The 16,981-nt window shown below is 40.4% G+C and overlaps 1 protein-coding gene across 1 annotated transcript; it reads left to right on the top strand.

Annotated features, from left to right (window-relative positions):
• Positions 1-146: 146 nt before the first annotated feature.
• Positions 147-16,216, top strand: eevs (2-epi-5-epi-valiolone synthase). The gene is made up of 6 exons (XM_028575090.1): positions 147-580; positions 2,250-2,282; positions 11,948-12,581; positions 13,028-13,267; positions 14,816-15,068; positions 15,547-16,216. The coding sequence occupies exons 1-6, from the start codon at positions 147-149 to the stop codon at positions 15,642-15,644; spliced, it is 1,692 nt and encodes a 563-aa protein (XP_028430891.1). The 3' UTR covers positions 15,645-16,216.
• Positions 16,217-16,981: the final 765 nt, after the last annotated feature.

The following is a 16,981-nucleotide window of genomic DNA, read 5'->3' as shown; positions in this document are numbered from 1 at the left end:
GGGTAGAATACACAAAATCAATGGTCAAACTATTGACAATCAATCTGTGTGGGACCCAACACACAAGCTGCAGGAACGGGCAGGAGCAGAACACACACTGCGGGAGCGGGCAGTCATTGTCAGATATCCACCGGGAGCAGGCAGTCATGGTCAGATATCCACCGGGAGCAGGCAGTCATGGTCAGATATCCACCGGGAGCAGGCAGTCATGGTCAGATATCCACCGGGAGCAGGCAGTCATGGTCAGATATCCACCGGGAGCAGGCAGTCATGGTCAGATATCCACCGGGCAGGCAGTCATGGTCAGATCTCCACCGGGAGCAGGCAGTCATGGTCAGATATCCACCGGGAGCAGGCAGTCATGGTCAGATATCCACCGGGAGCAGGCAGTCATGGTCAGATATCCACCGGGAGCAGGCAGTCATGGTCAGATATCCACCGGGAGCAGGCAGTCATGGTCAGATATCCACCGGGAGCAGGCAGTCATGGTCAGATATCCACCGGGAGCAGGCAGTAATGGTCAGATATCCACCAGACTAAAATGCAACAAGGAGCTGATGGATAGTCAGGTGCTAACTCTGTGGGTTTGTCACTGTTAGCGACCCATTTCACATTACACACTTTGATCTATTGTTGTAAAAATGTATTGAATAGTGAAACTTTAGCTGGAAGACATCTAGAATATTGTAAAACATTCCTGTGAGGAGAGGTGGGCAGAGCATAGCAGACAATCGCATCAAACGTGTGGTGGCCTTGCTCTCCTTATCTAAAAAAGAACAGAACAAAACAAAAAAACTCGTTGACCTTTGAGTATACTGGGTCAAAGAGAGCTGTTTGTTTTATCTCTGGCTTCTCTTTTTATCTTTTATGTAATTTTCGATTGAAGGCCATACTGTATGCTGGCAGCAAGCACCAGCTGTGTGTCCAGCTAAAAACTGTACGATTTAAAGTGATTTCTATCCTTCCGAGACTAACTCCTGTCTAATATCTTATTTACACTCATCATACCTTGATATTTAAAAGATTATAAATATGCTAAATGTAATATTATAAACGTTATATTTAAGGTTTGAAAAAAAAACGTGGAATTATATCACAGTTTAGTATATCTTGGGACTCTGACTCTCAAAATTGACTTATGTGTGTATAAATGAATTCTGTCACTGAGTCACTGAGTGATGAAGTTACAACATTCGTCGGAGTAAGTGTGATGATGTGAATGTTTGTGTTTCCTCAACAGCCGTTGCCCTGGTTTGTGGTACATGGTTTATTTCTGCTAACCCCCGTTTTAGCCGTTTTAAGGCATGGGCTTAGCAGCATGGGCAGAGTTGGCTTCATGCACGGCACACCACTGTGTGTGTGTGTGTGTGTGTGTGGAACATGTAGGCCTACGTAAACCATCACAAACAGCAGTGACATGAGGCCGTCTGTAATAGTGGATGTGCAGGTTTTCATATTTCATCATGTAAAAGGCAGGGGATTTTAAACTCCAGGAGAAAAGCAGGGAGAGGTGAAATAAAAATCAAAAGGGTTTCATTGCTATAATTTTTGAGAATGTGATATTTTTGATTGGGATTGTATTAAGGTAAGGCTATCGCAAATATTTCAAGGTTGGACTTCCAACACAATAAACCGTCTACCGTCCCGAATGCAATGGCATTGCCGACCATAGGCCCTTCAGGGAGAAAGTATGAAAGACTACATGTTATGTTTATCTCCTGTATTGTACCAGAATAGTATGGATTTACTGTCCCCTTTTAGCCCCATTAATATATTTATTTTTGCTTATTTTACAGTGCTCCTTTGCATTTGCTCTGAATACTGAGGTAGTGCAGTATTGTTCCATAAGATTTTTTATTTCTTTGACACTCATCTAAATGTTGTGCCGTCTTAGGACTGCATCACAGAAAGACATCATAGCTGCACCAACAATACAATAATCCTATAAAAAGTATTGTCTGTGGATCCAAAGTATGTCCAAAGCCTGATATAGCTTAAAGGTCCAATATGTAATATTTGTACTGTAATAAATCCAAAAATGACACCAATGCCTCATCAGATATTAAGGAAACATGTTAAACTGAAATACTATCTTTTCTGACAACAATGCTAATTTCAATATTTTTCTTTTTGAAATTTAAAAAAAAGAAAACAGCATGTTTCTAACAGTTGCGTGACCAGAGACGTAACAACCCCCTGGTAAATATTGGAGATGTATTTGAAAGATGGGGACAGCTTAGAGCCCAAAAGGACGCAGAGTTGGCTTATTTTCTCCTGAACCGGTAAGCATTAGCTCCACGCTAATTTATCACAGCTACTAGGGATGGGCATTTTTTGTCATTTCAACATTTGTGTACTCACATTGAATTATATAGCTAGAGTAACCGAGTTGGTTACTCGCAAAAACAATTGAGACATAGCCAGTAAAGTGATCCCGACTGGTCCTGGCTAACGCCTCCATGCTAACCCTGCTAACTGTTAACGTTACCGGGAGGACCAGGCAAGCGGCCCATGGCTGTTTACAGCGTGTAGCCTCTTCAGCGGCTGGAGCCGACAACGGTGAGTTATTTTAAGCCACGAGAGGGGGGCTGTAAATCGGAAAGAGGAGACTATGAGTTTGCAGTGTGTTTAGCGATTGTTGCCGTAATTCTAAGCCAATGAAGTGTGTTCCGTCGGCAAAGTAGTGGTATTTTTAGCGTTTCGTATTGTAATTCTAAGCCGAGGAAGTGTGCCTGACTGGCGTGTGGAGAGGACAGTGAGGTTGTTGTGTTTTTAGCGGTTCATACTGTAATTTTAAGCCGAAAAAGTGTGTCTGTTAGTTGGTTACAGAGCTCCACGTGAGCACAGGCTTTTATGACTGTCAATATAGCCAGCATCTAACGTTAGATACTCGGCTGTGCTGTGGAGTAATGTCTGGCTATGTGAGACTAGCATCTAACGTTAGCTACTCCGCTGTGCTGTGGAGTAATGTCTGGCTATGTGAGAAAAGCGTCCAGCTACATTGTTGTGAATGCTGCGGTCTCAGCCTGGCAACCCCCGTGAACTTCGAGTCTGGGCAGGAGGGGGCGGGGGAGACGACTCTCCAGTATTTTGAATTGGTAGTGCAGTAACTATTTTAACCGCTAGCTGCCAGTATTACACACAATATTACATATTGCACCTTTAAGTTGTGCCAAAGACCCATACTGTTGTGAAAAAAACTCATCAAAAAGCAAAAAACAATGACTGACCCCATTGCACAAACGTTAACTTCAGCTAAGCAAATCTCTCTAGCTTTGAAAAGGAAAAGTGCTTTATTAAATGTCCATAAAGATGACAGTCCTTCAATAATGAATAAGGTGTCTTCTTACACCTTTAGAGTGTCCATGGCAGACCCAGACTTGACAGTAATCTTCTTGCCATGTGGAGACTTGTCAAAAATAGGCTGAGCAAAGTCTTTGGGGTATGGCTCTGACTCACAGGCAACTATGCAGTTGTCGGTCTGGCCTGCTAAAAAAAAAACCCAAGAGAAAGTTATGGCAACATGGTAAACCAGTGAATAAGATGGCAAGTTAGGAGCTCCACAAGGAACTTCATTGGGGTGTCTGGAACTGGGGAAAAAACAAAATGTAATTTTAGTTTAGAAATCAACTTCATTTTCTACTGCTCTTTGCTGCTACAGACTATATGATGTAAGACTGCAACTATACATGATGTCCATTATCCGATCTGCCAGTTATTTTTTTTTTCAATTATTCAGTGAATTGTTTGGTCTATAAAAAAGTTTCCTAAAACCAAAACGTGACGTCTTTAAATTGCGAATAGATCATTTATCTCCACACAAAGAAAATCAGCAAAACCATGTGATAGCTGGAAACATAACATATGCTACATTGCACTTCCAGTAATGATAATACATTTATATAGCACTTTTCAATCAAAACAGTTACAAATTGCTTTACAAGACAAAATCAAATAAATACATGAGCAACATAAGCCTTAATGTGGAGTCGTGTTTCTGTATAGTAAGAATATGGCTCTTTACAAGCAGGATGGAAAACCAAAACAATGATCCAAAATGCTACATAGAGCAGGTAAACAACAGTCAGGTGCAAACAGTTGTTTTGTCACTATGAGCGACCCATTTCACATTACACACAGTCCTTCGATCTATTGTTGTCTGATATAGCTGAAGCTGTGCCAAAGACCCCTACTTTTGTGAAGAAACTCATCAGAAAGTACATAAAAATGACTGACCTCATTGCACAAACCTTAACTGCAGCTAAGCAAATGGTAGAGCAACAGGTCCATCAAATTACACTGAGTTTTGTTGTAAACTATAAGACCAATGTTCATAGATTTCAAATAAAGCTATTTTTTAAGGAATTTAAGGGTAACATTTAAATTCTGACAGTCAAATGAATTAAATTGAGATATTGACACAGGGTTTCATCAAAACTTGTGTGTGTTGTTCTAATAGCACAAACTCAGCTACAACTGCCCTATCAAATCAGCAACATACACTCTATGGCAATGAAAACTTGTGTGAATCAATGGGTCTCCTTTCTTTCTCCAAATTCAAGTAAAAGACTTTTCCCTCTATGTAAATGTAATATGCAAAGAAGACCATGACCATGAGCACATGTATCTTCATTTGATGATTTACATGTCATAAAACTAAGTACTACCATGCATTGGTGCACACAAAGTGGTATTTGTCAGGCATTGCAGGTAATACCTGTTATACAAAACTTATAAAAGGTTGTGTTACGTGACAGTTTATGAAACTGCTCCTCCCACAATTCAGGGCCATCCTCTAAATGCTATAGGCTATTTAAAGACACCTCTGATGGGATTCTTCTTAGGACTTTGACTAGCTCTGTCCACTCCTGTAACGTAGGCCCACACTTATCACAACAATAATGGGAAAGGTTCATCTGGAGGATGATGATACAAAAGAACTGAAAACTGAGTTTAGTTTAGTAAAGGTCAAAAGTACCTGGAAGCGCAAACAGGGAAAGAAGGTGACCAAGGAAACAGCTGACGGTGTCTCTGCTGCAAAAATGTGAGTAGCCTAAAAAATAAGCTATGTTCTTTATCACAAGTAGCCTATGATATATGTGTTTAGATTTGTTTATGCAAAATGTAACCGTTCTTCTATTTCTGACTCTCTTCTTAGTATATTTTATTTAGCCCAGGGGTCTTCAACATTTTTTAAGCCAAGGACCCCTTAACTGAAAGAGAGACGGATCGGGGACACCCTACCAATATTGTATAAAATTGAGTTGCATATTCATCTGGTCCTACAATAACTTTTAGTGCAACCTAAAGCATTTTTAGATACCTTTTTTTGCATAGAATACTAAGCTTTTCATATAGCCTAATAATTGTTGGCATGCTTTTATAAATCATGTTTTAATGTTAAACACACATGTGGAACAATCAATCCTTTGGGATGAACTGTATCTGTGGATGGCTACCTTAGTGACTACATTACCTATTGGCCAGTAAGCCTGTCATCAGTGGGGATTTATATTTGCTAATAATATGTTGGAATCATGTTAAGACTTTTTAATTTTTGAAAAAAACGTAAAAACAAAAAAAATTAACTGCGTGTCATCCCCCATCTCTCTCCCCCTTTCATGTCTATCCACTTCCAATTAAAGGGAAAATCCCCCAAAAATAATCTAAAATCTGGAGTGACTCTGAGGACCCCCTAGGGGTCCCGGAGCCCCTGTTGAAGATCCCTGATTTAGCCTATTATTATGTTTTAAGTTAAGTTTTGATCATTATCCTGTTCCATAATTGGCCCGAAGGTAACTGTTTACATGCAGTTTAAAAAAGCGATTATATTCGGGTTAGGGCAATGCCCCTATTTCTCAAACTCCATGTAAAAATCGGAGTTCTAAATAAAGTTAACAGAGGTAGAGAACTCCTTCAGTAACCGGGGTATGCCTCCATGTAGCTAGCTACATCTTAACCGTATCCTATTATGGCCATGCAAAGACCGATTGTCCGTCTCTGGGGCTGTCAACGCTGTGTCTCAGCAAAAAAGTGTAGGGATTGCATATGCCATACTGCGGCCGCAGTCAACCAGAAGAAAAAGCTTTGTGGGTTCGTTGGCAGAGCGCCACCTACTGTACCGAATGTAGAATTATACTCTGTCCTTCTCCCCATTGTTCCCCGCTCATGTATATGGAGAGAACTGGCATAACCCGGTTATTCACTTAACCGGCACATGGACACAGTCACAAAATGTGGTTGTTCTAACATCAAGCATGGCTATTCTGTGTAGTCAGTGTAAAATAAACAGCTACTGAGATTTACTGTGCGCAAAATTGTGTGAAATCTGGATTGATATTAAAACGAAAGGCAGGAAACTTAGCTAGCTAATAGCTACAGTCTGTGTCTGTCTCATTAAAGGTACAATATGTAAAATTTCTGCTTTAAAATGTCTAAAAACGACCATACCTATGTTATATATTTTTATGAGTTGTGTTCTTACACTATCCCAAATGTTTCCACCAAATGTCCAACCCAGAGAAATCTATTATTTTATTTTCAGACACGGCACGTTTCCTTTAGTCGCCCGTCAGTGGCGTCATATAACCTTTCACCCTCCAGTTGCTCTAACTTCCGTCAGAACACTGGCACCAAGATGATACGTTCAGGAGTAATTGTAAATCATACAATGTCACAGAAAAAAAAATACTTTTAACCATAATACTGCTTTTTTTGCCATACAGCATAATTTTGTGATTAATTACATCCCACTTTTTATCACAGTAATACAACAGAGACCTTATCTATTTTGTAAGTTCAATATCGATACCAGCTTAACGTTACTACAATGTGCTAACGTTGATGCTAATGCTTTGCGGGTAACATTATGAGGTTACAACATCGTTCAAAACGCTAATAGTTATTCTTAGTATGACTGTTTCGACCAGAGCTAATAGGACTGAGCTAACCCACGAATAACTTCACTAGTAACGTTAACGTTAGCTGTATAGATAGACGATTAATCTAATGCTAATTTAGCCATCTAGCACACCCCGGTCTTAAATGAGTAAACTCGTCCGTGAACTGATGCATTCTAACTGGCAGCAAAGGTGTTTAACACTAAAAACTCCCATAATTCCACGCAACTTCACAACATCATCAAAAGTCCTGTTTTAACGTCCATTGTTTTGGTTGAGACCCCTAGCGGCAGAAAGTTACATATTGTACATTTAAGCTTAGTTGAAAAGCTTGCTCGCAAACATCATTCATTTCATTGGATCACTTGCTGGTGACGATGCAGCCTGGGCAGGCTTAAGAGTCCACACGTGGGGTAGAAGCCGCTGATTGGCTGAGAAGCTTTCACTCAAAGCTTTCCTGAGTCAAAATGGGCGGGCCCGGACCTAAAAAGCCCAATGGCAGTGCCGCGGGCTGGGCGTTCTGAACTCTATGGGGAACTCGATTCCTCTACCTGTTCCACTATTAAAAATATTTCTCTGCGTGAGAAATACAAGGTGTGGCGAGTGAGCGAGTGAGCAGGTTGAAATGCGTGTGTCTCACGCCCAATGCGTGAGATTTGAGAGCCCTGATTTTCAGGAATCAAGGTGTTTAGATTTAATTACTGTAGACTATTTTAAATCTACTGATTGTTACAAGTATGAAACATCTAGAAAGCTGTGAAACATTATTGTTTTTCTTTAGGACTGTCTTCTGTCCTTTTTCAGTGATTATTTTTTTCAGTTTCAGGCCTTTCTTACTCTTTCATTTCAAGTTTGTACTTTTCACATACTCAAACTATCGTGCTCTTAAGATATTGCAGGGTGGGGTTTATGTCCTCATTGCAGGGAGAGATATGTGTCCTTAATTGAGCCAAATTAGTTCTTAGGTGTTACACCTTCATCATCAACAAATATATGTAAAAAGCTGATTATGGCTGATTTGTGACTTGGTTGTTGAATGCTACCAATATAATCATAGATCATCATGTGGCCAAACTAAAGGTCTAGATTGTGATTTTCTGGAATCCAGGTCTATTCTGATATTGCATGAGACAGACTGCCATGTTTAAATAATAGAATCTGACTTTATGACAACTGAAGTTCCAGTAAACGATTGCCTTGCATTTCACTGAGGTTGGAATGTGGCCTGAGGCTTTTCAGCTTTTTTAATTTTGTAAGAGGCTACAGTTTGCCAATTTTAGTGGGCTTGAGGGAAAACTGCAACATGTCAGCATTAACTGCAGTAGAGCAGAAAACAAGTGTAGGAGTTGGAGGAGAAATATGTTTTACTTTAAAAAAAAAATGTAATACATTGTATATATCTGACCTAATGTATAATAGCTTTTTAATGGAGAACCTGCAACATTATTAGATCTAGATCAGGGGTGTCAAACTCCCTTTTCACTAAGGGCCACACTGGAAAAAGAAAATCACACCAAGGGCCAGGCATGTAGAGTTTATTGATGTGCTTTTGTTACTGCATGTCACTTTTTTTTTTACATTTTGGTAGTTTTTTTCCTCATTTTATTTGTTTTTGTTCCGACTTTTTTGTGGCTTTCTCAGACATTTGTCACCTTTTTGTAAATTTGTTGCTTTTTCCGACATTTTTGTATGCTTTTTGTTGACATGAACCCCTACAAAAGTCATCAAAAGAGTTCCTTAGCCATCATAGAATTTAGCAAATCAAGCAAAAACAATGACAATTTTGTTTTTAACAACAACCTGTTTCTCAGCCTGAATATGAACACTCTCTGCTTCTTCTGGGGGAATTTCTGAGTCTCAGAGTCGGCAAATATGTCATATTCTGCTTTGAATGTCAGGTAATTTCAGTTTAAAAAACACTTTCCTGTGTTTTTAGTTTGGCGCACAACTAGGCGGGCCAAAATTTATTGTGTACCCAAATTGATATACGGGCCGGATCTAAATCTGCAAGGGGCCGGATTTGGCCCGCGGGCCTTGAGTTTGACACATGTGATCTAGATGAATTGAGACGACTGCAATCTACAAATGGTGTGGATTTAATTAAGCAAGGCAAGGTAACAATATTTATAGAGCACATTTCAGCAACAAGGCAATTCAAAGTGTAAAAATAAAGGTTAAAGTGCAGTGTAAGAAATCATAATTATTCATTAAAAGGCAGGGTCAAACAAAAAAGTCTTCAGTCTGGTAGATTGTTTGTTGTTTTCAGATATGTGCTGCATAACAACTGAGCGCTGCTTTTTAATTTTTAGTTCTGACTCTGGGGACAGAAAGCAGACTTGTCCCAGAGGACCTGAGAGGTATGGATGGTACGGATTTGTTCATAATGTAGCAGCAGATCAGAAATGTACTTTGGCCCTACACATTTCAGTGCTTTATAAACCAACAGCAGTATTTTTAAAATCCATTATTTGGTGCGATATGTTAGATAAAAGCATGGAAAAGTTTTTCCAAATCCTCCTGTAACATAAGTCCTTTAACTCTGATATATTTGTAGGATGATAGTTGGCTGATTTGTAATTGTCTTATTGTGGATCTTGAAATTCACGTCTGGCTCCATATACAAAAGATTTCAGGCTTTGTCCGTGGTTCTTAACATTGCCGATTGAAGCTGAGTGCTGACTTTTAGTCGTTCCTCCTTGGCTTCAATAACAACTACTTCAGTTTTGTGGGTTGGTAGGCACTCAAGATACCGAAATGTATGTGCACAAGCACTGACAATGTAAGTTTTTCATATGTCCCCTTTAATGTTGAGAAATACCACATTGAGCTCTGTTGATCTTCCTATTCTGTGAGTTTGGGAGAGAAATAGTTAAGTGTTTTCCCATGTTTGTTCCCTCATTAATAGAGTGGTCTGATAATAACTTGTTTATTTTGCTTCCAGCCAAAACAGAGACAAGGAGTTTTGGGGACAATGACGTTTAATCTCTTAGTGGTGGTGGATGTTGCCGCTAAATGTGGTCCTTGAGACTCAACTGGGCCTCTGTCTAGTCGAGGAAGGATTGAGAAACTAATGCTAAAGGGACAAGGTCTTTAGACTGCGTTGACCCCAAGGGGAAATACTGTACACATCAGAGCACATTGTAAAATCATCAATGACCTACCACAGTACACGCTCATTTACGCACAGGTCCTGTTGCAAAGGTACTTCATAATCAATGTCAAACACTGAAATCACTGTCTTCAGAAATTATAAATAATCCTCATCATGTCATTGGTATCCTGTGCATTCCCCCCCCTTTTATTATACGTGTTAGTGTTGAAGGCTATTGTATTACTGTATACTGCATAAGTTTTAGCTAGGTGTACTTAAAGGACAATTCTGGCACAAAACGAACCTAGGGGTTATTAACAGATGTGTACCCACTCGATCGTTCTCTGGTTGTGTTTGTAGCTTGAAAGAAGCTAATGCGGACAGCTGATTAGCTAGTATTCGGGGCAAAGGGAAAGTAAAAACAAATCGCTATTTATACCACTAAAAAGGCTCAAAATATCACCAAACTTCAACAGTAGCATAATGAGGGTCCCTAAATGTTAACCGAAGCATTGAGAACATTGTAAGTGTACAGACAGTTTATTGAACGAAGAGCTGCGGAAGCGCTACCGGTAGTCATTGACTACGTTTACAAGCTGTCAATTTTCGGGTTATGGTCGGGTTAAAGTCACTATTCGGGTTTCTGAAATATTCGGAATAACCCGTTCACATGCATGAGCAGAGAGAGTTACTCCTGTATACATGGAATTTGTAATCAATTGGCAATATCCCGATGTAAATGGCGACGCACGGTTAGCGTCTGGACGTACGGACAACCTTAAGACGCAATAACTTTTCGGTCACCTTCTTATAAATCTCACTATCTCGGTACTTTCTGCCGTCAACAAAAGACATTATATTCATGGTTTTCACCACACTTATAAAGAAATTGGTTTCCTCCTCGCTCCAAAAGTGTGGTGCTGTGCTGCGTCTCGCCATAACCTCTACTTCTTGTTTACTTCCGGTATACTGCACGCAGGTTTTCTGGCACATACAATAAGTTCCTCTACTCAAAAGACCAAGATTCCTTGCGAACAGAGCATGCGCAGAACACAAATCAATGTTCCTTTTGATGGGGATATGCCGATACGTGTTTACATGACCAAAATTTCAGGTTAGAAAAGGGGTAACCCAGGGATCATTTTCGGGTTTTTAAAAACAGGAATATAGCATATTTGTGTTTTTGCCGGTGTTTACATGGCCGTTTACATGGAATATTGCTAATATTCCGGTTTTGAATGGGTTATTGGCTGCTTGTAAACGTAGTCAATGCGGCAACATAGCGGGGAACTGGTGGTGTTCCTGCGGACATTGTGTGAACAGGAGTGTCTGTGTTGCACGGAGTGGGACCTGCTGCGTCGCGACACCCAAGAGACGCTGTGTTTTGTACAGTCTGAAGATTTCCCCTCTCTGATAAACAGGGCTGTACTTAAAACCTTTTTCCATGTCCCGAAAATAAACTGGAGACAGCGACCCAGACCGGAGGGACCAGATGGACAGTTATCCACTGAGAAATTAGCTACACTAGACAAGTTATGTTTTACATCGGTGTGATTATTTCAAACATACTGAGCAAATTGCTTTTGATTTTAGTTTGCATCGCCAGCTGTAAGTCATGACTGGTTTTCAAGTGTCTTTATAATCTATCTTTTCAATAAACTGTCTGTACACTTACAAAGTTCTCAATGCTTCGGTTAACATTTAGGGACCCATATTATGCTACCATTGAAGTTTGGTACAAACACATTCGATTAGCATGAAAACATTGAGTGGGTAGACATCTGTTATTAACCCCTAGGTTCATTTTGCGCCGAAATTGTCCTTTAATGAAGTAGTAATAGAGTGTATGCAATGCAATGTATTGACAGAAACATAAAAGCACTTTAAAACAACATCTATAATAATTGGAACCCATGCCATAATGATAAATATTTGTTCCATGTGTTTTGTGTGGCAGCTATGAGAGTATCACAGAAAAGGGCACCAGTTGGACAGTGGTCAGCCCCATTGTCTTCACTTACAAGGTAACTGAGACCCAGAACTTGCTGGACCCAAGCAACGACACCCTCCTGCTGGGCCACATCACTGACCCGCAGCAGCTGGAGGCCATTAAACAATCCAACAAGCCAATCAAACGCTTTGTGGTGGTTGACCAAGAAGTCTACAAAATCTACGGTCCCAAGCTAACTGAATATTTAGAGGCAAACAATGTCCTATACAAGATTTTGGCTCTACCCACTACTGAGGAGAACAAATCCATGAAAATGGCCTTGAAGATCCTAGAGGAGGTCAACAACTTCTCCATTGATCGCCGCACAGAGCCCATTATTGCCATCGGTGGAGGGGTGTGCCTGGACATAGTGGGCCTGGCTGCCTCACTCTACAGAAGACGCACCCCTTACATCAGGGTCCCAACAACACTGCTGTCCTACATTGATGCAAGCGTGGGAGCAAAGACGGGGGTTAACTTTGCAAACTGCAAGAACAAGCTGGGTGCCTACATTCCACCCGCCGCTGCCTTCCTTGACCTTTCCTTCATACAAACTGTTCCACGACGACACATCTCCAACGGGCTAGCAGAGATGTTAAAGGTACGTTAAAGTCCCTGAAAGTGGAATAGTTATGTGTTAACATGACCATTGGCTAATAACATGCATGATTCATAAAAATCCACATGTACACGTTATTTGTATATAGGGACCCATTATAATCGCGCAAGTGCAATAACAAATGCATAGCAGTAATTCTCGGACTGTATGGGAGTATCCAAGTGCACCTGTTACTTTGGTTCTTGAATGTGCAGCAGCAAAAAGTAGAAAAAGACTATGAGAGCAATTTCACACGTGCCATTTACAGCACAGCGAGCAATACAGGAGTCACCAAGGGAAGTTTAAAAGTCAATTTACAGTAGCAGGAGTAGTAAATTCATTCGCTTATTGGTTCTATGAGATTAAGTGAAGGTTTTTTATATATTTATTTTTCAAGTTTGTACTGATCATTTAAGTTTTTTTAAAGTTTTTTTGCTGGTTCTTTGCAGATGGCCTTGATGAAACACAAAGGCCTCTTTGAGCTTCTTGAGACACACGGCCGTATGCTGTTGGACACAAACTTCCAGGCTGATAACAGTGTATATGGACGCAACTGCTTACAGGTTGCATCACAAGCGACTCGTATAGCCATCGTTACCATGCTGGAGGAGCTTTGCCCAAACCTTTGGGAGGATGACCTAAACAGACTTGTGGACTTTGGTCACCTCATCAGCCCAGCATTAGAGATGGTAATTGATCCCGCATGGCAGACATAGCCATTTAAAACCTTTTGTTGATGCATGCTATTGGACATGCAGTATATATAGCACTATTTCATTGTATGTGAGCCTGTAACTCTCTCTGGTGATTGTACAAGATGAGATACACCTTCATTGATCACTAGCAGGGAAATCCGGCTGATGCAGCAGCACAAGGACATAAACAAGTACAGATATAAGTATAGAAAGTATCAGATTAGATGTAGGCTACATTACCGGAAATAAGAAAAGAATAAAAATAGAAACTACACAAGAACATATGGAGACAAAATGACATAGAGTGACACTGGTGAGATTACTAGCAGCAGAGTCAATACATTTAAACAGTGTACACCAGACTAATATATGATTAGGATTAAGTAGTGGTACTCAGTGTTTGTCTGTATTAATATCATAGAATATTATGCAAGAGTCAATGTCACATATCAGAGTATGATATGGTACATTATTGTTTTCTTATTTTTTATTTTATTTATTTTTTGGGGGGCTTTTCTCTTTATTTGATAGTGACAGTGGATAGACAGGAAAGGTGCGAGAGAGATGGGGGATGACACGCAGCAAAAGGCAGCAGGTCGGACTCAAACCGGGGCCACTGCAAAAGACTCACCCTACATGGGGCGCACGCTCTTACTGAGTGAGCTAGAGGTCACCTCTTGTTTCTTTATTTTTAAGTTGTATTATTTGGTCAGGGGTGCCAGGAAGGTCTCTCTCCTGGCTTTTAAAGGTCCCATGATCATGGATGCTTTTATATAGACCTTAGTGGTCCCCTAATACTGTATCTGAAGTCTCTTTTTCTCTTTTCCCGCAGAATTACAGCCACTAGAGCCAGTCCCACAATGAGCTTTTCTTAGTATGTGCCATTTCTGTGTCTGTAGCTATTGAGGAGGAGAGAGGGGGGGAGGGGAGGGCATGGGGAGGGTGGGGGTGTGGCCTTGACCAACTGCCACTTTGCTCGTTTGAAAGCCATGATGTCTTTCTCTCATGGGCAGGCCAAATTCTCTGGGCGGGCAAAGCAGAGAAAGGGGAGGTAACCTTGCTCCTTATGACCTCATAAGGAGAAGATTCCAGATCGGCCCATCTGAGCTTTCATTTTCTCAAAGGCAGAGCAGGATACCCAGGGCTCGGTTTACACCTATCACCATTTCTAGCCACTGGGGGACCATAGGCAGGCTGGGGGAACGCATATTAATGTTTATAAACCTCATAAAGCCATGGGACCTTTAAGATTGTCTATTATTCTATTTCTAGTTGTAGAATATTTAAATTACACCTTAGAATTTAAGTGAAAAAAATGAAATATTCATGTATTTAATGGCTTATCCAAAACACTCAAAATCCCAGTCCCAAAATCCACACATCTAAAAGTCCAACATAAAAATCCACTTTAACTTCTTTAACCACTTAGTCCATGTAAATTAATTGTCCACAAAGAAAAGAAAACCCAAATATGTTTCACATGTTCCTTTTTGGTGACAAAAAGCCATGTCCTCACGTTATTTTTGTCTCTCTTTAATACAGAAAGTTCTCCCATCTCTGCTGCACGGTGAGGCAGTGAACATCGATATGTCCTACATGGTTTATGTGTCCAAGGAGAGTGGTCTACTGACAGAAGATGACAAGCAAAGGATCATCAGCTGCATGGTGAACATGGAGCTGCCTGTCTGGCATGAGGCATGTACCATGGAGCTCATACAGAAGTCTCTGCAGGAAAGGCTGAAGCATTCGGGAGGCCTGGTCAGAATGCCTCTGCCTGTTGGTCTCGGGCAAGCGGGTAAGAAATTGCTAAAGGAAGACTGTCTTTACCAGAAAAACAACAGCATTGATGGGGGGCTCAAACAGCTCAAAACGGTTGCTCAGCACCTAGCAGGAAGTAATATGATGTTCTTTTCACTGCCATAAAAACTCTTGCGCCATTCAGCCTTTGTTAGCTCATCAGGCGAATTAGCATTAGCATGCTAACGGCCAACATATTCCCTTCCACTATAGAGACTGGGGTCCCGGGGTCCTGTCCGTTCGTTAACTATGATGGCAATTCCTCACTTTAACTAAGTATTTTTACTTGCCTAAACATGATTGCCTAAATAAATGCTGCTGTTGTGTCTTCATTCTACAAATTATGGCACTAGATTAGCAGAATGTACTGAGAAACAACTTATTTCTTCCTGTAAGAGTAGTTGTATGAGCTAGTTGTCATGTTCATTCAGAATAGTTAAAGCATTATCTTTCTGCTTTCCTTTCTTTCATTTCAGAAATTTCTAATGATACATCTTGTGAGATCCTGCACAGAGCTTACTCAAAATGGTGTGATGAGCTGAACGTCTCCTCTGACAGCAACTGCGACTCTTAACCTGCCAATCCCACAGCTGCATCTGTTCAATCTGTTTTTACGAGAACATGTTTACATTTTGTAGGGAGGTTTACTTCTGGTTTTGTACTCTAGTCATTGCAAAAAAAATGAAACTGCAGTTGATAGCATTTCACTCCTGTGTTTTCACCATTACGGCAGCAAGGTCCAAATATAGGGTAACTGTATTTGCATGTGTTCTTACAGGCTGTTCTCACAAACCATTCATACAAATAGCTACGTAAAGTAATGCACACAGGATTTCAAGCGGGAGAGCGAAGTATGTCTTCCCGGAAGAAGTTAAGGAGAAAACAAGACTTTTTACTCAGGAAACCGAGGGTTTGAGTGTTCGTGTCCCGGGAGTACTACTTACAGGGGTGATAGAATGTTTATATATGGTATTTCACACTGTTCCTTAATGTCTCCTAATAGGGTATGTAACATTGGTTGGGCTGAAAATGGCCCAGGTGCTATTTTTTTTGGCCCTTATGCATCCCTGTGTAATGGCTCTATTTGGAAGGCAGCAAACCCGGCCAGCAGCCGCCGCCTGTCCCGGCAGATTGTGGAGCTCGTAAAGTCCGACACTGTCTTACCAAATTTGCAATTAGCCATACATTTTCATAAAACAGCCCATATTTGAGTTTTACATAGTTGATTTCTCGCATAAAAAAGTCTCAGAAGTGAATTTTGTAATGGAATAGCAGAGATCTGCACGACCTAGATTTAGAAGACTAACTGACTTCAGATCAGGTAGTGGCCTATGTAAATTTTGGGGGGTTACAAAGATAGAAGGTAGAGCCAAATGATGAGGAATTGAGAAGTTGACGTCAACTTAAGCTTTGTTCAGATTCGCCTGTTTTCAGCAGCAGTTTCAAATTGTGAGATTTGCAGAGGAAGCGGTGTCAATGGGATTTTGAGGTTCTATGTATGTCTTAGTTACCCACCAAACTGTCATTTTTCAACTATGACAAAGTAAAATCACTTTTGCATTCTATCACCCCTTTAAGGGTTGTGAAACAGATCATATATATATATATATATATATATATATATATATTATATATATATATATATATATATATATATATTTATTTTTTATTAATTTTCTTTTTTTTTTGAACATCATAGCACCAGCTAGCAAGTACCTCAATGGTGTTTTAAGGCCCCAACGTCTCCTTCCAGGCAGGGCTGCGACCATTGACTTCAAGGCAACTAACCCTAACCCTAACCATTGCCTAATCATAGAGCAGCACTGCCTGGAAGGAGATGTTGGGGGCTTAAAACACCGATAAACTAGCAATAGATGTGAAAATACTCTCTTATTATGTCTGTGAAACATA

The sequence above is a fragment of the Perca flavescens genome, chromosome 4 (genome assembly GCF_004354835.1).
Source record: "Perca flavescens isolate YP-PL-M2 chromosome 4, PFLA_1.0, whole genome shotgun sequence".
Lineage (NCBI taxonomy): Eukaryota > Metazoa > Chordata > Actinopteri > Perciformes > Percidae > Perca > Perca flavescens.
The sequence above is the reverse complement of the archived record's forward strand: the minus strand, read 5'-3'. Positions and strand labels throughout refer to the sequence as shown.

Bases quoted from the DNA above. Each gene is read 5' to 3' on its own strand.
- eevs (XM_028575090.1), top strand. From the start codon at position 147: ATGGTCAGATATCCACCGGGAGCAGGCAGTCATGGTCAGATATCCACC. The intron at 581-2,249 runs GTGGGTTTGTCA...TAGAGCCCAAAA, and splicing joins GATAGTCAGGTGCTAACTCT to GGACGCAGAGTTGGCTTATT. The intron at 15,069-15,546 runs GTAAGAAATTGC...CTTTCATTTCAG, and splicing joins TGTTGGTCTCGGGCAAGCGG to AAATTTCTAATGATACATCT.